Source organism: Rhipicephalus sanguineus, chromosome 3 (genome assembly GCF_013339695.2).
Source record: "Rhipicephalus sanguineus isolate Rsan-2018 chromosome 3, BIME_Rsan_1.4, whole genome shotgun sequence".
Lineage (NCBI taxonomy): Eukaryota > Metazoa > Arthropoda > Arachnida > Ixodida > Ixodidae > Rhipicephalus > Rhipicephalus sanguineus.
Genome location: NC_051178.1, coordinates 66,910,067 through 66,936,377, shown reverse-complemented (window position 1 = coordinate 66,936,377; position 26,311 = coordinate 66,910,067). Strand labels below are relative to the sequence as shown.

The 26,311-nt window shown below is 46.8% G+C and overlaps 1 protein-coding gene across 1 annotated transcript; it reads left to right on the top strand.

Moving 5' to 3' along the window:
• The first annotated feature begins 9,968 nt into the window (after window positions 1–9,968).
• On the top strand, window positions 9,969–25,150 carry LOC119385531 (putative nuclease HARBI1). Its single transcript, XM_037652949.2, has 3 exons — window positions 9,969–10,614; window positions 11,179–11,320; window positions 20,467–25,150. The coding sequence occupies exons 1-3, from the start codon at window positions 10,063–10,065 to the stop codon at window positions 20,958–20,960; spliced, it is 1,188 nt and encodes a 395-aa protein (XP_037508877.2). The 5' UTR covers window positions 9,969–10,062; the 3' UTR covers window positions 20,961–25,150.
• The last annotated feature ends 1,161 nt before the right edge of the window (window positions 25,151–26,311 follow it).

The following is a 26,311-nucleotide window of genomic DNA, read 5'->3' as shown; positions in this document are numbered from 1 at the left end:
TTTGCGTATAATAAATCGTTTCAGGGCTAGTACAACGTCGTTGAACCGTTCGTGCGCGTATACGACATCGCTATGTAAACTCTTCTTCGTTGATAACGCGTTTTTTTTATCGCCTTAATCCAAGCTGCTAAGGTCCTTGGAAGCTACAGTATGATCAGCCAGTCGAATAAAATTATTTCAGAAACACAGGCGGAATCTTCATCCACCGCCGTTCCGCGTCAGCTCTGCCCGAGTATAACACTCAGCGCATCTGCGCGCTCATCGACTCACTTGAGCCAAGGGAATAGGGCAAGCAATGCTTTACGTTTCGAAGAAAAAGCAGATGCATCTCCTGTAAACTGCAGTAACGTTAATTGACTGAAATCTTCATAAGTGCTACTGGTTCCCGCCCTAGCTTGCGTCGCCAGTGATGTAAATATGATGTCAGGTAGAACGGCATAAACACAGGACGGTACACTGACTCCTGAGAGCTCAGCTGTAGCCTCCCCCGCAGTGCAGAAGCGCAAGGCATGAAAGCGTTGCACAGGCGACTCGCACCGCAGAGAACCTACGGTGCGTCGTGTGAGGCGCGGAAGACGATATTCACTGCAGAAGCTGGGGATACATTTAAATTTCGTAATTTAATTTTGACAGTTGTGTCGAACAAAAACATCGCCATAGTTGTTGGTTTGTCACTGCGCTGCCGGCAGTGAAAGCTCACAAAAGTGGAGGAGGGGTGCTCAGCCCCCCGACCTTTGCGAGTTGGGGACCAGCGCCCCCTTGACCCTTGCCCCCCCCCCCCCCCCCGGTAGATACGCCTATGGCCTCAATACTATATCGCTTGGATCAACTTGAAACGCTAGAGGCCCACGGTGTGCCTCAATATTATATCGTTTCGATGAACGCGAAATGCTAGAGGTCCGTGTTTTCTGCGATGTGAGGGCACGTTAAAGAACTCCAGGTGGTTGAAACTGTCCGGAGCCCTCCGTGGTCTTGAGAAGCAAAACCCAAGAAATTGTAGTTAAAATATCATATCGTTGATAATATAAGATAACCCTTTCCATGATAATCTTATACAGGTTAGCCTGCTCACAACACACACACACACACACACACACACACAACACACACACCACACACACACACACACGCACGCACGCACGCACGCACACACACACACACACACACACACACACACACACACACACACACACACACACACACACACACACACACACACACACACACACACACACATCTTTATACACAAAAAAAGTAAATATTAATTTTTCATTAAAGTCATTAAAAACACCAACAGCGCTTTCGTGTTGCCTGCGCTGCTTTGCCACGGGCAAAAAGAGGTGCCGAAACTCCAAGCTCAAAATGCGTTGCAAATGTAGTGCTGCCTTCAGAATCTGTCACTCTGCGTTGTAACGGGAACAGTCACGCAGGGCGTGTTTTAAGTCTTCCCCAGTGTTGCATGTGGTGCACAGAGTTGTTTTGGGGCGCAAAACACAAGAAGATTTTTCAATGCGCCTGGTCATGTATACTGTGATGATGACCAAGAGAACAGAGTTTTGGGCTAGTTGGTTTGGTACATTCAATGAAGCCGTATAGCGCTGAAAACACAGGGACCATTACAGCAGCCAGCGCACGCATTCCCATGATTTGGGGACATTTGTGCGTGGCGCCATCTCTTGGTGGTAGCAATGGCGTCCTGCCATAGCTGAATGGAAAATCGGCGAAAAAAAATCATATCGCTTGAAAAAAGCAAGCTATCAAAAATGACTCGGGGTTTCATACAGTAGAGACCTACTGGAACTTTTTGGTAAAATTACAGTATTGCACTACAAAGCATGTGGCTTCCAAAAACAATTGAACACCACCCATTAGAAAAACATGGGGCCTCATTGTAAAATTTTAAACACTCCGGGAAACCACGCGGTTTGTGGTGCGACATTGTAATTTTAACAGAATGTTCAAATAAGTCTCTACCTCTAACACCGTGGTCTCTACTGTAGAGAACCGGGAGTGGTTTTTGACGACAAACTTTTTTCGTCAGGTAGAAATTTTTTCGCATATTTCCCATTCAGTTACGGCAGGCCACTGCAGTCATCGACGAGAGATGGCAGTACGTGCATATGTCCCCAAATCCTGGTAATGTCCTGACCACAGCGCACGTCCTGTCTTCTTCCTTTTGTTTTCAGCGCAATATGGCTTCATCGAATGTGATGACGGGCTTACGAAGTGATAGCTGTCCCACCGTCCCGACAAGTACAACGCCGTGCCTTTTACCAGTCATTCAGGAAAATTGCACCAATGTCGTAAACGACGTTGCAGGTTGGCATTACATGACAAGCACGAATGTTCCTGCGATAAGTTTTACGTTTTCATCAACTGTTAAGCCCATGTAACGAGGACGGTGGGCAAAGCCATATGAATGCTCCGGAAATCGGTGGCGGATCAGGCAAAGCTGGCCGGCAGTTGTGTATAGACTGTTTCAAGATTGCGATAGCAGGAGCACGTGGTGTACCCTAAGAAACTTCCGGTCACCTCATTTATTATTCTGCAACACCGAAGCGTAAAGCGTTTTTTTAAGATTTGTCAGAGTAAGGGAATACTCTTTTTCCACGTTCACATAAAGGAAAGGCGCTTATAGTTAAAGACTAACTCTTTTAATGTTGTGTGTCGCTTAGAAGAATATTTAATTCAAATATTTTGCTAGACACAGGGAGAAAAGTGTTGAAACTCTACGGGCTCCTCGCCAAGGCTTTTGTTCCCCGCCAATCCTGCTAGCCTACGCCAGCGCAGGAAACCGGAAGCGGTCCAGGGCCTGTGTTAGTAAACAGTGAAACCGTGAATAGATATCCGTCCGTAGCCCTGCGTTAGGCGCGCAGTCTGCCCACTTGGTGTTCCTATGAGAGCGTCAAATGTGGACTGGGTCCTACTGACACACCGCCACACCTCTCGCCGCACAGGAACATGCGAAGTTTGTTGTTTGTAAGCCAGCGTATACATTTCCCAATTAAATATTGCCAGGTTCATATGTTCTGCCAGAATCATTGCGTCGTCACTTCTAAGTGTCAAGAGAAGCTCAACCCCGCTCCTACTTTCGCTACTGCAGGGACCGAGCATGTGACAGCCCGTCCTACCTGTTGCCGGTTAGACAGAGATGGCCCGGCTCGCGACTTCCATGCCCGATCTCCGGCTTTTCCTGCGCCAGGGTCTGGGATAATCCGTCACATCACCCAGCATACATAAGCATGCAGCCTTACTATGTAACGCCAACTATATACATTCAATACTCGATCTAACGTAACGCGATATCACGAAGTTCCCGGTCTAACGAAAAAAAATTTCTATTTTCCGCCAGACGCCCATAGGGTTCAATGTAGTTGTCATCAACCCGAATTAACGAAACTGACTTGGCTGTAAACGCGATTTAACGAAACTTTTTCCTGAAGTAAGCTCGCGAAAATGGGGCGATTTTTTTCCAATTCTGACACAGGCGGGTTTTTCTTCGAGCGTGCGCTCTAATGCTGTCGAGTTAAAATGCATAGTCGCCCTAGTCATAGTTTCAGTTTGGCGAGACTGCACGCCGTGCCCATGCAGTAAACCTAACAGTCGATAGCGCTCTTCGTAGCAGATGGTGCTAAGGGTGGCGGTGCTTTATTGTCCCTGTAAGGGCTCCTACAGGAATATGTTGGTTACCTTAGTTATTCTATCGCTTATGAGAAAGACGGTACTGATGGTCTCCTCCCAACATTCGCGCTTGCCATCCGGCTCGCACAATCACTGTTATCGTTCTCCTCTTAAGTGCGGATCACTTTGGGGTCCGTGCTGTCGTATGCTGGCATCGTATGCTGCAGTAGTCGTCTCATGTCGCTTGGCGTCACGCCGGCAAAACATCGTATAGCATAGCCATGCGTAGCAAGGAGGCGAGAAATGGAAGTGAGGGAGAGGAGGAAGGGAGGGAGGGAGAGGAGGGAGGGATATGCTGACATCGTATGCTGTCATCTCATGTCATCGCTTGGCGTCACGCAAGCAAGCGGGCGGGAAAGGGAACCGAGGATGAGGGGAGTGACGTCAGGGTGAGGAGGACGGGGAGGAGAATGGGAGAGGGCAAAGCATGGCATAGCTATGTACGGCGTCACGCAGCCCAGCCAAAACCATATATAGCCTAGCCATGTATAGTATGTATAGTAAGAGTGCGGGAAATGGAAGTGAGGGTGAGGAGGAGGAAAAGAAGGAGGGGAGAGGGTAAAGCATGGCATAGCCATGTATGGCGTCACGCAGGCAGAACCATGTATAGCATAACCAACAAGAAACTGTTTCTGTAACGCTTCCTTGTGCCATGACTTAAGGGTTTGCAAGCCGCCGGCAACATCCCCTACCCTCCACCTGGGTAGTGGGTAGCGCCTGTTCGTAACGCGATGCAACGAAAGGCGCGAAAACCGCCTACACGAGTGATAACCATGCACGATTAGGTACAGCATGCGACAAATAATTATTTGTGATTCTGCATCTTTCTCGCCATTAGTCCTTAGCCAACGGTCAGAGATCTTTTGTCTACGCTAAAGTAATATTCATGTCACGCGACGTGACAAAACCGCTAAAATTCGAGACGTCAAAAATGATGTGTACGTACTTGTGGTGGCAACCGACAAAGCAAGCAAGGAAGACGCGGCAGTCCTCCTCTCCATAACCGGTTCTCCGCTCGCCTACTCAACTCCTTTACCACGCGGTGAAGGAAAAGGCGAGGGGAGCGAAGAGACAAGAATACGTCGAGTCAGTTAAGCACAAGCGTCCCAACCGTGGTGACCCGGACAAGGCTTACCGCCGTTTCAACATATCGACGCCATGCAAACCGCAACTGACGCACCAGTCATTGCCATCGTCGACATCAAGTTCCCGCCGTTTTGGACAGCGGACCCGCAGCTTTGGTCCCAATTCGCCGCTCGTAGCATTACTGCCGACCTAACAACAGCGAGCGAAATACACTGTTTGCTGATCGCTCCACCTGCAGAGGACGCATGCACAAAGTTCAAGCACCTGCTCATCCGCCCTCTCACGCCATCAGAGCCTCAGCGACTGCAACAGCTACTGCGCGCCAGGGAACTCGCCGACCGGACCCCCAGTCAACTATTGCGCCCCATGAGGCAGCTATACCGCATACGGCCGACGCTGCAACCACCGACGCTGACAGCAGACTGCTTCGCGAGCTCTTCTTGCATGCAGCGACTTCCCACCAACGTGCGCATGGTCCTCGCCTCGTCTGCCAACAAAGACCTTTCTCAGCTCGCGGACCTATAGTGGTGGCGGTCGCTCCGCCGTCAATCGCGGCACTGCAGGCAGACGCCCCCCTTGCGCGCCTACCAACGAGCTGCAGGACATCCGGGAGCCGATATCCCGCCTCGCCGGCACAGTCGCAGCGATACAGGCCCGCAGCACACCCAAAGAGTACCGGCGTTCTCCAGCGCAACAAAGAACCTGTTAGTACCACAGGAAGCATGGCAACGCTGCTCGCAAATGCATTCCTCCTTGCGATCATGCGAGAAACGACCGCTGCCGGCACTGAAGGCGACCAGTGTCCCGGACACCCCGGAACGTCGTCCATCAGTGTTTTTCCTCACCGACCGCGACAGTGGCCTACGATTCCTCGTGCACACCGGCGCTGAGGTGAGCGTGTTGCCTGTTCGGTCAAAAGATCGCCGTGTCCCCACTGCGTCCCCCCTTCAAGCGGTTAATAACACAACTATTGCCACCTACAGACATCGCTCGCTGCCACTGAATTTAGTCTTAAACAGAACGTTCCGATGGATTTTCATCGTGGCAGAGGTGAAGTTGCCACCATGGGTGCGGACTTCCTTCGACATTTCGGCCTTCTCGTCGATGTGTGTAACAGCTAGGCGCCTCCACGATCCCGTGTCGCAGGCGACGGTGCAAGGCAACCCCTCGAAACACCCTCCGCTGAGTCCCACTTTGCTCGGGCCGACTGGCGCCGAACGCTTTGCTCGCATTCTCCACGAGCTTCCCGAGTTGAGGCAGCCGCCAGCCGGCTCCGCAGTGAAGCACGAGGTGCGCCACTACATCGGCACCAGCGGCCCGCCCGTACACGCGCGGCCTCGCCGTTTGTCTCCGGCGAAGTTAAAAGTCGTCCGACAAGAATTTGACCGCATGTTGGAACTAGGGATCATCAGGCCCTCGTCGAGCGCCTGGGCATCTCCACTCCATATGGTGCTAAAGTCAACACCGGGAGACTGGCGACCATGCGGGGACTACAGGGTGCTGAACCTGGTTACTACACCAGACAGGTACCCGGTACCGCACATACACTACATCACGGCGAGACTTCACAGTGCCGCTATCTTTTCGAAGATCGACCTGGTACCAATCCCGTTGCCCCGAAGGATGTCCCGAATACTGCCATCGCAACGCCCTTCGGACTTTTCGAATTTCTTCGAATGCCATTCGGCCTCCGAAACGCGGGTCAGACATTCCAGTGGTTCATGGACGGTACTATACGCGGCCTCAGATTCTGCCATGCCTATCTTGGTGACTTGCTAGTCGCAAGCAGCACTCTGGAAGAGCACGAGAATCATCTGCGCATCGTCTCCCAGCGCTTAGTGGAGCACGGGGTGGTCGTGAACATGGCCAAATGCGAGCTTGGCGTGCGCCAGCTATCGTTCCTGGGACACGTCATCTCTGCCTCAGGAGTTCTGCCTCAGCCCAACAAGGTTGAAGCCATACAAGGATTTCCGCAGCCTATGGTTACTGTATATGCTACCTAAAGGAATCATATACAGTAACTCTACCGCAGCCGACTGCAAAGCGCCAGCTTCGAGAATATCTCGGTTTGGTAAACTTCTACCGTCGTTTCATCCCCCGCTGCGCCCAAATCCTTCAGCCTCTCCACCTGCTGGCCACTTTACGAAACGGCTCAGACACCCTCTCCTGGTCCCAAGACACAATGGAAGCCTTGCGCAAGGTCAAGGACGCCTTGGCAAAAGGCCCGGCGTCCCGCAGCGTGTAAAAGTGGATGCCTCCTACACAGCTATCGGGGCTGCATTACAGCAGCTCGTTGGCACCCGATTTCGTCCTTCTCGAGAAAGTTAAGCCCCACCGAGCGCCGCTATCCCCGGAAGAGAACTGCTGGCCGTGTGCTTGTATCCCACATTTTCGCCATTTCCTGGAAGGTGTAGAGTTTTTCGTCCTCACCGACCACGAACCGCTTACTTATGCATTGCGCTCGCTAAGATCCGACGGTGGAGCACACACAGCACGGTAACTGCACCCAATCCGCCACGTCAAAGGCCACCTGCTGGACAAAAAATTAAACGGAATATTAGAACGGCAACGAAGAATTTTGAAATGAGGAAGACAGTCTTCATGCACCACATATTTTCTCAAACTGCGAAGCCAACTAACAAATGTTTCTCAATTTTGCCTGAAATCTTACAGGCGCCACGGCAGCAGACTGGAGGCAAGCTTCAGTTATTAACATGCACGGAAATTTTAACACGCCACATCCAAAATGCGGCCGCCTTGGCTATCAATTTGTTCAAAAAGGCACAGGTAGACTCCGATGTAATGACATGTCTCACTTTTTACAAGTTCATGTCCATAGAACATATTTATATATATTTTGAACCACACAGCCTCGAGGCATGTCTACCTGTGGTTTTGATAAGAACGAAGTTTTACTGTGACAGCAAAGAAAGGCCAGGCGATAAATCCTGATCCGGCTAAATCGCGATCGAAAGTGCCCATGTGACAGGGGTCTAGTCGTTGCAGGCGCGGTCCTTCAATTGCAGTTAAGTATATCCTGACTGAGGCATGTCGCGATAAAGTGCACGCGTGTGCGCTGCTCGGTCAGGATCGAACTTAATATCGGACTGAAACGTAATCTTCTTCGGTTTTGATCGTGATCCAAACATAGGTCGGTAAAAAATGTAGAGCTCACTCAGACTCACTCATGAAATATATTTCGCCCTTATACAGCTCACTCGGACTCAGACTCACGAAAATATTTCTCAACTGGACTCACTCGTCAAGCTCACCAAAATATTACCCACTCGGACTCGTTCAGACTCAGACTCACAGCTCTCTCTGAGTCTGAGTGAGTCAACTCATGAGTCCGTTAGCGTATAATTGGCTTTTTCGACCATGGTGTCAATCGTCTTTAATACCAAGATCTCGTATAATTGATGCTCTGCTTGGCGTCTTTTGATCTCGCACTTTCAAATATGAGTTGTCAGTGGTTGCAATCTAGTAAGGACATTTTTATTGAAAGGGGTGACTCATACGAGATATTTTTATCACGAACTTCCTGGTAAAGAGATTGCGGGGGAGGGGGGGGTGAGGTCAACCTGCTCCCCTGCCCCTCTCCGTAACTCAGGCATCTGATTAATGAATATTGAGCTGGAGTATGAACGCTAGTGCTTTCAAGTATGTGTGCGTCGACGGGAGTATAAACGTGAGTCGACATAAGGCAGGTAGTAATGTTGAAGTTGTGTAGATAAAACCATCGGTCGGCAAAAAAGTCTAGAGCTCACTCAGACTCAGTCAAGGAATATATTTTGCGCTTAGGGCTCACTCAGATTCACCAAAGTTTTCCTCAACAGGACTCTCTCGGACTCAGACTCACTAAACATTTTCTCAACCGGACTCACTCGGACTCAAGCTCACCAAAATATTACTCACCCGGACTCACGCAGACTCACGGCTCGATCTGAGTCTGAGTGAGTCAACTCATGAGTGGGTTTACCGACCTATGAATCCAAAGCACCTGTGCGACAGTTGGGGGCCGGCATCCGCGCTGCGTCTAGATTTGCTACAAGAGGCTTCGGACACTACGCCAGGCCATGCTTTCGCAGTAATATCAATTAAAAACCGCACGTATTCTCAGCTACAGCGTTAAAAACTGACATAATCGCCTAATTCAACTCATCCCGTTGCATTTTGCGAGAGAACACAAAACAGCCATCGTGCAGCGCAATGTCAGACAGTAGCGCGGCACGAAAATATCTGTCGCTGCTGCCTTCAGAAAAAGAAAAAGAAGAAAGGTAAAGCGCACTAGATTTAATTTGGTCATTTACGTGCGTAAATTTAAGGCGTTTTTTGATATGATACAGTTCTTAAAAAAAAAAAAAGAGTGGTCAACTCAACGGTGTTGCAACTATTCAAACCTTCGTGACGATGTTGCTGAGCCTTCTCGCGAATTTTGACAAGCTCCCTGGCACTATTCCACCGATCGAAAATGTAGTCACATAAAAGAAGATGCACGTTCCGACATTCAGAGCAGGCTGAGCGGCTGCAGCTCTTGCGAATCTGCCATCGCCCGCTACTGAGAGCCACAAACGGGGTGCACCGTGTTGTGCGCCAGCACGCTTCAGCCATCGTTTATTGTATCTATGAACGATGGTTTCAGCTAGAGTTCAGCCGTTCAGCATACATAGTTCTATGTATCCTCCTTGTTCAGCACCCCCAATCAAATGCTCGCACCGCGGCGCCTCGGTCGGCCAAACATGGCGGCCGCCTGTGCCTACGAGCACTGGTACTCTGGTACTAACGGTAGCACTGGGAACAAGCAAAATTGGAAAATTTCGGTGGTTTGAACTCCCCTTCCCCCTTGGCTGTCGGCGTTTCGAAGTTGCGCCTTCGCACGAGTGCGCAACAGTGAAGGGGTGAAGAGAGGAAACGAGGAAGCCACTACGAAAAACCGAACCGAGGAACGTGCTGCCAAAACTGAATTCAAATCACCCGCCGATGCCGAACCAAAGCCGCGCATGCGCAATCGGCCTCCTGCGCAAATGTAGTGGGAAATAAAAAAACGCTCCCTCCAGAGAACATCTACCACCTTCCCTGATAACGGAGCGCTGTTCCCCGTTTTATCTCACGACACTTACGATCACAAGCCGTAAAAGAAGGATGGCGAGTACGCAGACAAAATCGAGTATCCGCGGCTGTTCACGGCAGTTCACGGTACAGCCAGCGTGACTTCGGTCATAGATGTTCTCTGCTTCGGTGTCTTCGATCATGCTTCGATCAGCGTTGCTTCGATTTGAGACGGAATAGAAAAAAATGACGGTGTCAGCGCTATCAGCGTCTTTTGAGTATTTGATGGCGGCTGAGGAGGACGAGCGCAGGAGAAGAAAGACCGGCGCTACCGACGCTGCATTCGACATGCCAGACGACGTGTTTCAGCAGCACTTTCACATGATCAAACCAACAGTGTGTTTCCTGTGCGAAGAGTTGGCCGAAGAACTCGAAAGCGTGCGAACGCTGTCAGTAGAACAACAAGTGTTGTGTGCTCTGCGATTTTTCGCGACGGGGAGTTTCTCGACGGTGGAAAACGACGGAACGTTTGGCGTCGCCCAGGCCGCTGTCAGCGAGTGCGTGCTGCGTGTGGCGAAAGCAATCGTCCACGTCGGGACCCGCGACAAGTGGGTCGAGTTCCCGCGGACGCCGCAGGACAAGGCGGTCGTGAAGGATGTGTTCCGTATGCACGGCGGCATTCCAGGTGTTATCGGGTGTGTGGACTCCACTCTTGTCGCCATCAAAGAACCGGAATGCGATGACGAGGCATGGTTCATGGCTTACGACGTGGGATACTATGCCCTCAACGTCATGCTTGTGAGTTTCGCTTCCACCACCTTGCTTTCTTTCTTTCTTTTTCTAAGTGCGCAGCACTTCAGGGGCCCGGCTTGTCGTCCATCCACTGTTCATGTCGCATGGTCACGCAGCAGTCAATACAGCCCTAAAACAAGGTTAACAAGGCTCAAAACCAGTGCAGAATAAACTAACAAGGTCCAAGATAACGTAAACTACAGAAATAACCAAGAATCAATTGCAACAACTTATTGAATTTGCGAAAAACGTCTGAAGAGAGGGCGCCACCGCCTCGGCAAGCGCTTGCTTGCCAAGGGATTCGCTGGGTTGCCCATGCTACGCACTTCTTTAGGTTTCGCGGTTGTGGAGCACAGGATTTACAACTAAAGCAAGACCGACACAATATCGACAGTAGCGCGAGAATTAGAACTACACCGGGGCCTACACAAACACAACATTAGCACAGGATTTAGCGCGGGATTTAGAACTACGCCAAGACTTACACAACTACATTTTTAAAATTTCCCTATTGTCAAGTACTTACACGTAGCAACGCATATCTCATTTTGTCCATGCTTTCGTCGTCAGATCTGTAACGCAGAGGCAAGGATTCTAGCCATCGACCCATCCCGACCAGGATCGGACCCTGATTCTCATGTTTGGATCGCCAACTGGTTGCGTCGTCGGTTCCTGGACGGTCTCATTATCAAGCCCGGCGAGTTTCTCCTTGGTGAGGAAAAGTTACTATGTCACGGGCATTCAGTCCCCTTCCAAAAATAATGATAGTAATAATTGCTAGACGTTTTACGTCCCAAAACCACAATATGATTACGAGAGGTGCCGTAGTGGAGGGTTCTGGAAATTTAACTACCTGATGTTATTTAACGTGCACCAATATCTAAGCACTACACAGGCCTCTAGCATTTCACCTCCATCGAAATGCGGCCGCCACGGCTGGGATTTGGTCTTGTGACCTTCGGGTCAGCAGTCGAGCACCATAACCACTAGGCCATCATGGTGGGTTCCTTCCTAAATTAAAATCCTTGATAAACACCTGCCGCCAAGCTCCTGCACCACCCATCTCACTATCTAGAGGGTGCTTTCTTGTATATACGTACATGTATGTGTGATAAGTAGAATATTGTTGCATTAATTTGTATAGTAGTTAAAATCAGAACTTAATGTCATTCAGCATGTCATGGTTGGGACACTGGATTTATTGTGACCTCGTGGGGATGTTGTTTACATAAACTGCGGTGCACAAGTGTGCGTGTTAAAGCCACAGCTGTACGAAGCTCACTACTCTAGTTGCTTTAATATTCGATAGTGTCCTTTGCAGGAATTAAGTCCTTTACGCACTCAGCTCAGTGCCCTAGTTTTTCTGATATTTGATGATGTCCTTTGCAGGAATTAAGTCCTTTATGCACTCACAAATGAAGAAAACTAAATGTGTAGTGGTTCAGGCATATTCAATCATTTGGATCAGTAGCAGTCGTAGCCTTAAGTGTGATGATTTGATCTATTGCTATGTGAGAGAAAGATTACTGTGTTTGGACAGCCTGTTTGCACCGCTGATTCTCACTTATAAACTAGCGCAATGGGAAAGGAATTGAGTAACGCCAGTGGCAAAAGGTCGAAAGCAGGACAGGAGAAGGAAACAACATTTATCACTGGGGAATGGCTTTGTGAAAAGTGAATGCTGTCTCACAAACCAATGTCAGAACCCTGAAATCCACTATGCCAACACCAGTCCCAGCAATGCCCGAGCTTAGCACTAAAGACAAATATAATGTTGATGTCTATTGTTTAACTAGCCGTACAGAAACCTCGTAGTACTTGTTTCGTTTTAAGGAAATGCTTAATTTGAAAGAAAAAATACCCTTTGCACAATACAAACAGCCCGCCTCCGAGAACCGCCTTTTGACGTAGCCATGCTCGCCCCGTACCCACTTTACTACCTGACAGCCGGCGCATACCGCCATGGTGTTGTAGTGGTTTTGGTGCTAGACTGCTGACCCGAAGGTTGCAGGATTGAATCCCAGCTGCAGCAGCTACATCTTCGATGGAGGCGAAAATGCTTGAGGCCCGTGTACTTAGATTTAGGTGCACGTTAAAGAACCCCAGGTGGTCGAAATTCCTGGAGCTCTCCACTACGCTGTGCCTCATAATCATATCGTGGTTTTGGGATTTTAAACCCCACTATTATTATTATTATATTACACAGCTGGTGCAATAGAGTAAGGGGCTTTAGCGGAGCACAGCTGCGCGAAATCAGAACTTGCATTGTTTTCAATGGTGAACGTCAAGAAGTTGTTCTTTGCATGAATCAGACTGAAATGCACTATTTGCATTTATTCCCCCTTGTAATGCACTGAAATGTTCTTTGTTTTCAGGGGTAGCTTGAGTACTCGTGATTAATTGTACTGAGGCCCTACAATGTCATTGGGCTTGTGTCCCAGAATGTCCCACTCGTGGCGCAAATCATGTCCCTATATTTCCCTCAGTTTCTGGATTGCTAAAGTGCTGCTGTGTATAATACAGCAAAAGCTCGTTAATTCGAACTCGAAGGGGACTATAAAATTGTTCGAATTAAGCGGCAGTTCTTAGTGGGACAGCGCTTTAATGAGTGGACATCGCGCCACACTGGGCAGGCAGCACCCAAAGAAACCACCTCTAGACTTGTTATCACGAATTAGGTGCTGCTATATGTTTGTGGCAGGTGACTTCGTAAATTAAGTGCATGGAGCTCCAACAGCGAACAGAATTAATTGATCAGTGAGTGATGCGCCAGAAACAAGCACCGAGCAGTGAGCCTTAATGTCGAAATATATTACGCTATTCATGCTTCAAAACACATTTATTTACATGACAGAGTTAACGCAATCCAAATTAAATTTAACCAGTAATTTGCGTTTGCTTGCGTTCCTTCTGTCATGACTCCATGAGCATCGTTTGCAACTTGCTCAAGAGCTGCAGCGCAGCGTCTCAATTCTCATCGCCTGAGAAATGCTGCTGTTTCGTTGTTTCGCACCCCTAGTAGATTTGGTTTGGTTTGGTTTTGCAATGCGTTGTCTTCACTTTGGGCCGACTTCTGCGAGGAGCGATGAAAACCAGGGGTTCCCAGTTCGAATTAACCATTGTGGATACCGATGCATTTGAATTATAGGGAGCTTTCCCTCATAGAAATACACAGGGCTGTGCCGGGACCAGGGCATCAGTTCAAATTAACTCTAAGTTTGAATTAACCGAGTTCGAATTAACGAGCTTTTATTGACATTTCAGATGTTCTAAAGCATTGACCTTTCACTCTGACATGAATTGTTATTCGCCTTTAGTGTCTCTTTAATGTTTCCACCAGCTACGCTCAGAGTGGTTCACAACAAACTTTTTTGCTTAAGGTTTACTGGTGGGCGTTGGTTAGTCACGATGGTGTGTGCTAGCGCACACTGCAACATGTTTGACGCTGAGGAACAGACAAACACAAGTGCTGTTTAGCTTGCCAGTCGACCTGTGACATTTTCCTCACGTTAGTAAACTTCCCTTTCACAACACCCAAAGCATAACTCTTGCCGCATGAGCATGCCTGGTAAGCGTAAAAAAACACGCAAGAATAAAATGCAGGTGGCGACATCGCCTTCAAGTTCCCACACCAACTCACTGTGATGTTGTAGATTTTGACAGCATCTACTAGGGCCTACATAGTTCTCAGTCGGTAAAAACAAAGTACATTGTCCTCTGAGAGGGCCAGAGACTTAACTTACCAAGTTTAAAAATGTGTTGAGTGGATGTGGTCAAAATATGGAAAAACTTCTCGAAATCTGCGACACGACAAGGAGGCGGAAACTCCCTGTACCTGCCATAGGACCCGCTCTCGCATGCTGATACGCTACGGCAGCACCGCTTCCACCGCTCGCGGCTGTCGGGTATCTACTAGAAATGATTCACGAACAAAAAGTTTCTTTCATGACGTCACTGGTGAGGTCAGCAAATAGAGGGAAAGGGTGCAAAACCGAGAGAAGAGGGTTGCCGCCGAAGCCCTCCTTTCCCACTCCGCATGCAAGCGGAATGTGTATGTGCTATCGTGCAGGTCTGCCATTCGGGCGACGCGGCCATTCGTTATATTTAGTTAACCATCTTTTTAATTTTGTTCGTTTGTTTTGAATTGGACAAACGAAAGCTGACTGATTTCTCAAGAGAAACCTCGATCACACAAGTAAAATTTAAATCTTATTTTTTTTAATCACATGTTTTGTGCTCAAAAACAGAGATATACACGTAGTGTGAAAGTGTCAATATGCAAAAGCACCTTTAATTCACAGCTGAACTATGCACATAACGAGCAAACACTGAACCCAGAATTTCCGAACCAATGCGCAAATTATTAACAATCACGAGCAGGCCGCGTCGTGCTTGACTCATTCACGTCTCTTATGACGGCGCACATATTTTTCTTACAGACCTTGAGTACCAAACAAGACAGAAGTTCAGGGGAAGATGGTGGCGTGACGCAATGAGAAATCGTTGGAACAGGGAATGCCGCTGGAGGCAATGTTTTGACAAGTTGACTTATCTTCGTTAGGGCAGCAGCGTTGCCTTGATGAAGAAAAGACCACGTGTCGAAACGTTGGCTCCAACGACATTCCCTGTTAAACGATTTCTCGAAGCATCTGTGAGTTCATTACATGTATTTCAGTGACAGTATTAGAAGTGAAGGCCCACAATGTTTCACACTGGCTACATGCATTTCCATGAACAGGAAGGTGCGTATAATTGCTTCACATCATTTGAACTACATGGCAAAAGTAAACGATGAACGTACTTTGTCGCCGAGCCAACACGCACTCAAGCCTTTCATTAACCGTATTTTGCCGGCAACAGGTAAGCTGTCGTCATGACGAATTAATCTAGCGACACAGGTTACCAGAACCTTGGAAGAATGCCAACATCATCTTGATCTATAAGAAAGGGGACGTCAAGGACCTGAAAAATTACAGGCCCATCAGCTTACTGTCCGTTGTCTACAAGCTATTTACAAAAGTAATTGCTAACAGAATTAATACGACATTAGAGTTCAATCAACCAAAGGACCACGTAGGATTTCGTACAGGCTTCTCGACAATAGACCATATTCATACTATCAATCAGGTGATAGAGAAATGAGCGGAATACAACCAACCCCTGTACACAGTCTTCATAGATTACGAGAAGGCATTTGATTCGGTGGAGACATCAGCAGTCATGCAGGAACTGCGGAATCAGGGCATCCACGAAGCCTATATAAGCATAATGGAAGAAATCTACAGCGGATCCAGAGCCACTATAGTCCTCCATAAAGACAGCGACAGAATCCCAATAAAGAAGGGCGTACGGCAGGGAGACACGATCTCTCCAATGTTATTCACCGCGTGTTTACAGGAGGTTTTCAGGGCCCTAGTTTGGGAAGAATTAGGAATAAGAGTTCATGGAGAGTATCTCAGTAACCTGCGATTCGCTGATGACATTGCATTGATGAGTAACGCGGGGGACGAATTACAGCTCATGATTACTGAACTGGATACGGAAAGAAGAAGAGTAGGTCTGAAAATTAATATGCATAAAACTAAAGTAATGTGGAACAATCTTGGCAGAGAACAGCGCTTTGTGATAGGTGGCGAGACACTGGAAGATGTAAAGGAGCACGTCAACTTAGGACAGGTAGTAACCGCGGAGCCGAACCATGAGAGTGAAATAACTAGAACAATAAGGATGGGATGGGGCTCATCCGGCAAGCATTATCAAATCATGAATGGTAGTCTACCACTATCCCTCAAGAGGAAGGTATATAACAGCTGCATCTTACCGGTACTTACCTACGGAGCAAAAACCTGGAGACTTACAAAGCGGGTTCAACTTAAATTGAGGACGACGCAGCGATCGATGGAAAGGAAAATGATAGGTGTAACCTTAAGAGACAGGAAGAGAGCAGAGTGGGTCAGGGAACAAACGGGGGTTAAGGATATCATAGTTGAAATCAAGAAGAAGAAATGGATATGGGCCGGGCACGTAGCATGTCAGCAGGATAACAGGTGGTCATTAAGGGTAATTGACTGGATTCCAAGAGATGGCAAACGCGTGAGGAGGAGACAGAAAATTGGGTGGGTAGATGAGATTAAGAAGTTTGTAGGTATAACGTGGCAGCAGAAAGCACAGGACCGGGTTGATTGGCAGAACACGGGAGAGGCCTTTGCCTTGCAATGGGCGTAGACAGGCTGATGATGACAGCGCTTGTGTCAGACCAGTCAGGCTTGCAAAGAACTGGATTTACTCATGTACTCATGCAAAATGAATACCTGCTCAAATAATGAACTCAAATACTTGTGCTCACCCATTGTCTCTAGGAAACGTTAAAAACCTTCGCGTAACTGGAAATCCCTGGGTTAACACACTACAGAGTCGCGCAAAACATGTGATCCCCGATTTAGCCATCTTCGTCTAATGCTCGGTTGGCCTCCTCGACGTGGCTCCCTGCAGCTTCCGTTCGCTGCACGCCCCATCAAATGTCTTATCTTTCCTGTATTCATACTTGGTACATGCTTGGTACGTCAACCGAGCGAGATAACCGAGCGCAATCCAACTTGTGATATCGCTGAGCGAGTGGCAAGGGTGAGAGGAGGCAAGCGCTACGAACATGTCAACCAGTTCCCGCGCTTCGCTTGATTTAAAATTCACAAAATAAGAAATAAAAATAGACAAATAAACAAAGAAGAGTCCTCTACAGTTCAATGAAAGTTCTTTATTTGTAACAACTCGTGAAAGAGAATAAATGCGAACATCCACATCAACCTCACCACGTTCAACCAGATCTTAGGATGCCCGGCAACCGCTACGCGCACGCATCTTTTTTTGAAACCGAAACTGTTGCAAAGTTTCCGGGGCCTGACACGACTCTGACTCATGTGCGAAGACTTTGGCACGAAACCTAAAAAAGAGATAGTGGCCTTCATTTTGTCATCCATTAATTAACCAGTGATGGGGAAATTAACGACAGTATAGTTTTCAAACAACATTATATCAGATAAAAACAATTCATAGCTTCGCTTTAGTGTGTCTTTAAGCAAGGTAAGGACGTATCCTTAGTGAGCACCTACAGGCGAATTGTGTGAATAAGCTGCCTTTGCATGTTTTCTTTAAAAAAATATAAACCGGTGCCTGATCTACATTCTCAAATCTAACCAGCTACTAGACCCACTTCAAGATGTATTTGGGAAAAGCAGGTCTACAAAAGACCACCTAGCTTGAATTGAGACATGTATTGAGGATGCTTTCGTACACAAACGCTTCTTACTATCTGTGTTTTTCGGCTTGGAGAATGCATGTGACACGACATGGTGTTCCAGAATCCTCTTTGACTTTTTAGCTGTTGGTGTGTGTGGCAATACGCTAAATATTTACCTCTCCAACTGCACCTTCAGTGTCAAAGTTGGTCAGACACTCTCCAAACCTTTCATTCAAGAGGCAGGCGTTGTGCAAGACGGCATGCCTAGTTGTACACTTTTTATTGTTAATATGACTTCTATACATAGTGTCATTCCCTGCAATATGTTTTAATGAGTATGAATAGACAATGTTCACATCGGTTTCGAGTCATGTAACCTAGCTATCTGTGAATGACACGTGCAGCTTAGCTTAAACGCAGTGGCTAAATGGGCTGATGAAAATGGTTTTAGATTGAGCCTGCAGAAAACAACCTGCCTTTACAAGAATAGATTTAGTGTGCCAAAGGCTACCGCTGAGATATCGGGGAGAACACCATATGTTTTCATAGAACACAGATTTAACAGTACCATTCTAACTTGATACATACTTTTATTGTTCGTATGAAATATTTAACAGCTAGGTGCCTGCAGGCAATGGATCTTTTCTAACGTTACCCCGGATGAGTCATTGGTGTTGCTTACATATTCCAGTTTTATCTTTTGATAAACTATCTTCTGTCCATACTTCACCTCAGTTGCCATTGTAAAAATTTTAATATTTATAAATATGTTTAGTGAACTTGTACAGCAGTTTGATATTTAGCAGCCATCACTGTTCTGATAAAACAAGCCCGAAAATAGCATGCGAGTTAGTCAAGTACAAAATGAACCCACATTCCTAGCCTTGGCAACTGCCTACTGTAAGAGGTGCAGAAGCAGTGTAATCGCCATGACAAGAGAAAAGGGCGACAGGATGTGTAGCGTGATACTGGTGAACTGGACACGTACGAGTAGAGAGGCGGAAACAACGCCGTTGTTGTTGCTGGTCTCAACTCCTCCGTGTGGTGTTCTCCAGTATGATGTTACTTAGCCATAACCAAAACCCAGCTGTCTACACTTAGCGACAGAATACCTTCTTTTTGAAAGCTTGCATGTATTCATTTCATGCTTGAATGCGTCTTGCATGTGTCGTACCTGTTCCCATGAAGTGCATACTGGGAAATGCCACTTTCATTATGAAAGCTTATGTCAAAAGAAAGACATTTGGCACATGAAGATACTTGCATTTTTTGTTTTTTGTGTGCCTGAGACCTGTGTCCATGAGTGGTGCAAGCAAACTGAGGAGATCTTGAGACGCATGCCGACCAGGAAATGTTTCTACAGTTCAAAAGCAGGAACTTATCTGGCCTTGAAGCTTGCAGGCTTTCTTAAGCAATTCCATGTAGACTGAGCTTGCCCAGTAACAGCCTTTGAACTGGCCTGTGATTAAGGTGTATCCAGAAATATCTTAGAACCTGAAATACTGTATCACAGAACAAACGGAACTGCCAGGAGAATTAATTTTCCTTTTTGTGGAGGCACATTGCGCTTGACCATTTTGCTGATAGTCAACATGGGGGCATGTGATAGTTTAACGAGGTAATGTTAAAGAGCATGTGTTGCAGAAATTCTGGGGCCAGCGGTGTTGGTTGTGAGCGGAAAATCGGGACGGATGCAAATAAATAAAAAGCAAAAATGTTGGGTTTGAGTGGCAATAAACCAGGCCTTCTGCCTAGAAGTCGAGTGTTTTACCAAAGAGCCAAGACGGTACTTCAATGTGCTTCAGAAAAGAACCGTATACAGGGCGTCATGTTGGTCGAGGAGTCCCATTCACACATGTGATATTGCATGGCAGAATGGTTGAATTTCACCAGGTGTCATGCCATGAGAATCATGCAACAAGTGGGTGGTTTAAAGGCCGACCCATTACAAAGTGCTCAAGCATAATTAATCATAATCAGCAGCAACGACATCGACAAAGTGTGCAGGTGCACATATTGCGTGCTTCGCTGATTTATAATATGATGAATTATGGCATAGCGGGCAGTTTACAACTGCACTTGCAGTAGGCACACATGTTAGGAGTTTCAGATGGCCAATGTTACATGCACAGATGTACCATTGCTCAAGGCATGGCTGAGGTGTCCACTGAGAAGCAAAGCTTGTCAAGCTAATGAGAAGACGATGCTAACAGGGTCCGGTAACGCTATCGCGTTTTACTCTTGAAGGCGAAGCTCAAGCACCCTCAGGATTTTGTAAATCTAGTTACATTACACTTTCACTAGAACTCTACAGAATCGGGTAGATATTACATTTGCGTAAATAAGTTATTCTCACTTTCCAGAATGTTAAGCTTTCAGTTCAAGTGGGGCGCTTGCCAGGCCACATTCACGTTGGAGACACCTGTGCGTAATATTATGTTTTCATTAACATAAGAAAAAGCTTGCTCATGCTATAAAAGAAGGCTGAAAGTCTGGGACAAACCACTGAAGTGCAGCTACAATTTGGGAACTTACTTAGCTTTGTTCACAGAGATCTCTGACAATGCTGTTTCTTTCTTCTTTTTTTAAGTAAAAATAAATGTACGACTAATTTTGTGCAGGAGACAGCAGCTACCCCCTGGAACCCTGGCTTCTTACGCCAATCCCAGGCCATCCTCCCGCACACACTGCAGAAGGCAGGTACAATGCTGCTCACGCTGGCGTGTGGAATGTTGTGCGATATTGCATCAAGCTCCTGAAGAGCCGCTTTCACTGTCTTCAGCGATGCCATGCACTCCAGTATGAACCAGAACCTGCAGCCGACATCGTTGCAGCGTGTGCAGCGTTGCACAATCTGTCTCTTGATGACGAAGATGAGAGCCTGTACATTGATGAGAGCAGCAACAGCACCATTGATGATGACGACCGTGGTGACCCCTACTCACAGGGAGTGCCACGTCGGTGGTCACCACGTTCATTCTACTATCGCGGACTAGCCGTCCGTGATGGTGTTGTTGGCCTGTTCGGCACGACACGGCGGCAGCACCAGTCGTATCTAAGAAGGGTGCGGAAGCGACTGCGCCAGCAGCATCATCGGCAGCAGCATCAACAGTAAAGCTAGGTACATGCCTGTGCAGCATCAGCCTTGGAACACACATGCGTATTAGAAGCGAGGAAGCATAATGAAGAAATTTGAGCAACTGATGCACGACTGCTGCATTTCATCACGTGGCACTATAATATCCCCAAGATTTTTTGCATAGCCTTTGACTGTGGGCTGTCGTTATTGTTGATACATGACTACACCATTTCACTGTGATGTTACATGAGAGTCTCTCATTTACAAGCTGTGGATAGAACACATGTGCAGCATCAGAACGCATAGCGATTTCCCTGGCAAGCAAGAGTGGGAGCATTTCTATTGCTGTGGTCAACACCAACACTGCTCCACAGCAGTGTCTCCACCCTACAGAGGAGTTATGTCTTTTCTGAATAGAGGAGACTGGATTGCAAAAGATACTTAAAGGACTGTTTATTCGTATCTGCCGGACACCATGCCCGCTGTGATTCTCTCCGTCCAGGCCTGCTAGCTGTGCCGGGCTTCTTCTGTACTACGCATAGGGGGTTCTTGTTGTATAGCTATGTTACATCCCCCTAAACTTTCATTCAGTCTTCACTGTTGTTCTCTGTATTTCGCTGCAGTGTCATGTTTTGCAGGTGATGATGATCTTGGGGAGGGGGGAAGCTGGCTTGGATGTTGCCACTCTGTGTTGTACTCGTTAGGGTGATCCGATCATCCCAGTCTTCAGGGACTGGGCTGCGTTGCCGACCTTCTTTGATGTGCTTGAAGAATGATGCATTTCTCAGAACCCACCTGCCATCTCGATCTGCAGTCACTGCCGTCCCTTGTACTATTGTAACTATAGAGGGAACTGCCCCATAGGCTGACTTATAGAAGTGAGCTGACTGTCGCTTTGCTGCACTCCTTTTTTAATTGTGTGTGGTGCAGCATGTCTTCTCTCTTCAGTGTTTTCCTATTTGTTGCTCGTTTTTTTTAGGTCTATTTCTGCCTGCTGTGCATGCATGCACCTCTCAGGAGCGTCAGGAAGTTTTGTTACGATTTTCCATCCAAATAGAAGTTCTGCAGGTGTCAGATTTTTAGTTGAGTGAAATTTCACCCTGTAATTTAAGAGCATTTCGTTTAGCTTCACTTGCCAGTCTCTCTGCTTAACACTGGCACTCTTCACTGGCTTTTTCATGTTTCTCATGGGCATTTCGACCTGTCCGTTGTCTTGAGGCCACGGAGGAGTGACGCAGTGATGTTGAGTTTCACAAGATTTGATGAACTCTGCGAAGTCCTTCCAAAGCAGTGGAGGTCCACTGTCTGTCTTTAGTGCCTGTGGCATTCCTTGCACTGTGAACATGTCACTTAGTCTATCCATCACAGCTTTTGAACTTAGCAAGGGGAGTGTTTCTGTCACCGGAGAATGTGAGTACCCATTTATGAATGACCACTAGGTCGCACTTGGGACTGCCACGATCCATGTGGAAGTTGTGTCATGACTAACGGTGATGTCTTCTCGATCATAGTTCTCTGGTGCGCTTGAAATTCCTGTATTCCCTCTTCCACTTTCTGTCTGACACGCCCTGGAAACCACTCTTTCTCTCTTATGAGTTGTTTAGTCTGCATTGGTTACCTCTGTGTGTGCTACAAGCGATTTGGGCTTGTGCTCCTTCGGGAATTATCAGTCTCATTCCTCTAAGCACAATGTCATTTTCAGGAACTGCGAGGTCGTCCTTGATTTGCACAAATTGTTCCAGCTTGTTACTATTTCACGTCTTGGCAAGTATTTGGGGTTGTTTGTCTGCAGTGCTTTGATCAGAAGGTTCATAGGAACATCTTCAGCGTGCATTCTTTCGATTTCTTGCACAGTCAGTGCCTTTGGAATAGCAGATTCCTCGATGAAGGAGACATACTCTTCTGTCACACTTGTTTCAGGACTGGGACCAATAATGTTGGTGGGCAGTGCTTGCCTTGACAAATAGGTGGCAGGGTTGGCCTGGTCTGCAATGTGTTCACTATTGAAATAGTGCTGCAGTTTGAGGCTCAAATGTTCAAGCCCTGCTGAGAGCTTGCTGCTTGGCTTTCAGATGATAGACACCAAAGGCAGGTGGTGTCTCTTCCTTGTGAAAATGCCTCCTACAAGGTACATCCAAAAGTGCTCAACATTTCACGGCCTGTGGGGCGTATCTTCCCTCTGTTAGTGTAAACGCTCTGCTGAATTATGCAAGAATGCTGTAGCTTTGGTCTCTTGAATCTTCTTGACTCAGAACTCTTGCTAATTTTTCTGTTCCAGCATCAGTGATGATGTGGGTTTCTTTAGTGTCATTGGGGTTGCTAGGGTATGCATTTGAGATATTTCTTTATTTATGTCATCCAGGGCCTTCTGGTGCTCTTTGTTCCAACAAAATTCTGCACTCGCGTGTGTTAGCTTTCCAAATGAAACCACTATCTCGGTTGGGCAAGGAATGGATTAGCTGCTGTTGTATAGCATGCCGGGGAGCCTTCTTACCTTCGTTGGGTTTTTGGGTGGTGTCAGTGTGGCTACTGCTTTGTCCTTTTCTGCATCTACGTAGACTCCCACTGAGGAAAATGCATGCCCAAAGGATTTCAGCTTGCTACCACTTAGGACACACTTTTTTTTGTTCAGTCAGCCTGGCATCATTTAGGTGTTCTAACACCAGGTGAAGTCTTTGGTCATGTCCTGTTATGTCAACAGGTGAGGCTGTCATCATGACATTGATCATTTTATCCTCATCTCGAAATGCGTGTCTTGTGGTGTCCAAAAATTTCTGTGACTGCGTTGACACCAAACAACAGCCTCTTATATCTCTCCAAACCACAATGGGTAGAGAACAAGGTGATATTACAGGATTCTTCAGCCAGTTCGACTTGATGGTGGCTCTCTTTCAGAACGAACTTTGAAAAGTAAGCAGCATTATTGAGAATGCCAATGACATCTTCTACAGTGGGCATGACGTGTCTTTCTCGAGCAATGGCGATGTTGGCGTCTCGGATGTTGGCACACTCTCTGACTCCATTGGCTTCATGACAATGGCGATCGGTCACACTAAGACGTGGGTCCGGTTACTTTTGTAATGTCTAGCTTCTCCAGGCGTGTGAGCTGTCTCCAGTGCTCTTTTTAGTTTTAAATGGATTCAGTGGGGCTGTCAGGCAACTAGTTTGACGTCTTTCAAGGTGTTCTGCTTGAATGAAAAGTTCTTGTGCTTAGCGACCTTGCCAAAAAGTTCTGGGAACTTTTTCGTTGCATTGAGACTACTGTGTTCAATAAGCAGCTGAAGTATCATGATAAGCTTTAGGTTCGATGCTGTTTTATAGCTCAGAAACTATTGGTGTGTTCCTTTTAGGATGTGTACTGTGGCTTCAATGACCTGGCCTTGAGCACAGAATGTTGGAAAGAACTTTCCCAGGAAAGGAATTTATTGACTTACTCCATATGGTACCAGCATTGTGGTTCTGTGCTCTAGCTGCATTTTCTGTAGGTGATTTCGCCATGATGTCTCACCGATGACATTCCTCCATGCTTATTTTTTGCTTCGTGCATGCTTGCAGGCATGCCTATAACATCAATGGTTGGTACATCAGGCGTTTGTCTGCAGAACTTGGCAAAGTGGTTTCACTTTTCACACTTGTGGCAATTTGCTCAACATGCTGGGTATTATTCGTCTCCGTGCTTCTTTTCCTGCCTTGGCAATGCACACCATCTCTTGCTCCACCACATTTATTACTGTTAATCACTCACCTTCTGAGCTCTGCATCGTTTTGTCTGCAGCCACTGCGCAGTTTTTTAAAAGGTGAATAATGCTGAAAGATACTGTGTGGCATGCCAAACACATTTGATTTCTTCAGAAGGGTATTGATATGTAAATAGCGAAGGATTCACTTGTAAATACTCATGTCAAGTTTTTGCCATTTCAGAGGTGTATTATTTGTAAGTAGTGAAGGATTCACTTGTGAATAGTTGTTTCAAATTTTGGCTGCCTCAGAATTGTTTGTAAATAGTGAAGGATTGCACTTGCAAGTTGTGATTTCAAGTTTTTGCAGGCTCAGATATTTATTATTTGTAAGTAGTGAACGATTCACTTGTGAATACTAGTCATTTCGAGTTCAAGTGACATTGAAAATGTTCATTCGGTCTTGTTCACAGCAGTGCAACGATGGCATATGCTTTTTGTTGTTAATAAAAGCATATAAACCAACAGAAGCAGTATTTTTTCAAAACATAACTGCTGCTTGTTCTGATGAACAGCTGCAAGTACACGTGGCTTGCACAGACCGAATTCATGCTGACAAAATCGCAATGCACTATCTATCACAATACGTGGATTTTGATGTATTATAGTAGTGCTGGGTACATTTTTATTTATTTATCTTTTACGATGGAACCAATACGATAGAACCATTATGTATTCAACACGTTTGTTGTGTAAAGTACAATCTTGTTTTTCAGTAACTTGTGTCATGTTAATTCGAGTAGCATAAAATTATAGGCGCATTGTTTTAGTGAACTATGCAACCGTTAAAGGGGGACAGACAACCGCTCAGAACCCTAATTTAGATAACCCCACTAATGGAAAGATTGTATATCGTATCGGCTAAAACGAGCCCTGTTTTTCTCATTAGGCGCGGATTTATATTTTTGTTTCTTCATTAATGTCACATTTGGCGCCTAACGTGGCAGAAAAGCGAAGGAACATATGATTGTGATCCCGTGACCTTTTACTGGTGCACGCGGTTAATGATCTCTATATCAGTCTGGAAATACAGCACACTTTCTTTCTTATAATCTTTTCTAAGGTAAAATGGTGCTGTTACACCTTAGTTTGTAGTGAGCAGAACGCCGCCTTCGCTTGATGTATGATCTGATGCTCATGAACGGCAGCACGTGGCCTCTGCGGTTGATTCCGGCAACGGCGCTAATCGCGGAGGCCACGGGCAGCATGAAAGTTAGCTGGGGGACTAGCGGCACTTGTAGACAAGTACCTCGCGAGCGCCTGGCCCGCGAGGGGTAAAGGGATTTCACGTGACTACGAGCGTTCGGATAACTGATTTCACTAGCTTTTTATATTAAAGAACGGTTGAAAATAGCAAAATGAAGGTGGTTAACCACAGTTGCACTCACTCCTGTGAAATCTGAACGTTGAGCGTAATGAACAGTTCGCGAGGAGGGCTATAGGCACCGCTATCGATTCTCAGCGTTGCTGGAGGAAGCAGTCGTACTTTTTAGTGGCTTCTCAGACCGAAAAATTCTTCTTACAAAATATTCCAGCGCTTTTGGAATGAACCGCTACAGATTTAACCACTACTGAGGGGGAGCTCTTCGCTGCACCCAAAAAAACGGGTCGAGAAAAATCGGTTGTCAGTTTATTTAAAAACCTTAGGAC

Excerpts from the sequence above, each read along its gene's own strand:
- LOC119385531 (XM_037652949.2), top strand. The coding sequence starts at position 10,063 with ATGACGGTGTCAGCGCTATCAGCGTCTTTTGAGTATTTGATGGCGGCT. Across the intron at positions 10,615-11,178 it reads ATGCCCTCAACGTCATGCTT|ATCTGTAACGCAGAGGCAAG; the intron begins GTGAGTTTCGCT and ends TTTCGTCGTCAG. Across the intron at positions 11,321-20,466 it reads GCCCGGCGAGTTTCTCCTTG|GAGACAGCAGCTACCCCCTG; the intron begins GTGAGGAAAAGT and ends AATTTTGTGCAG.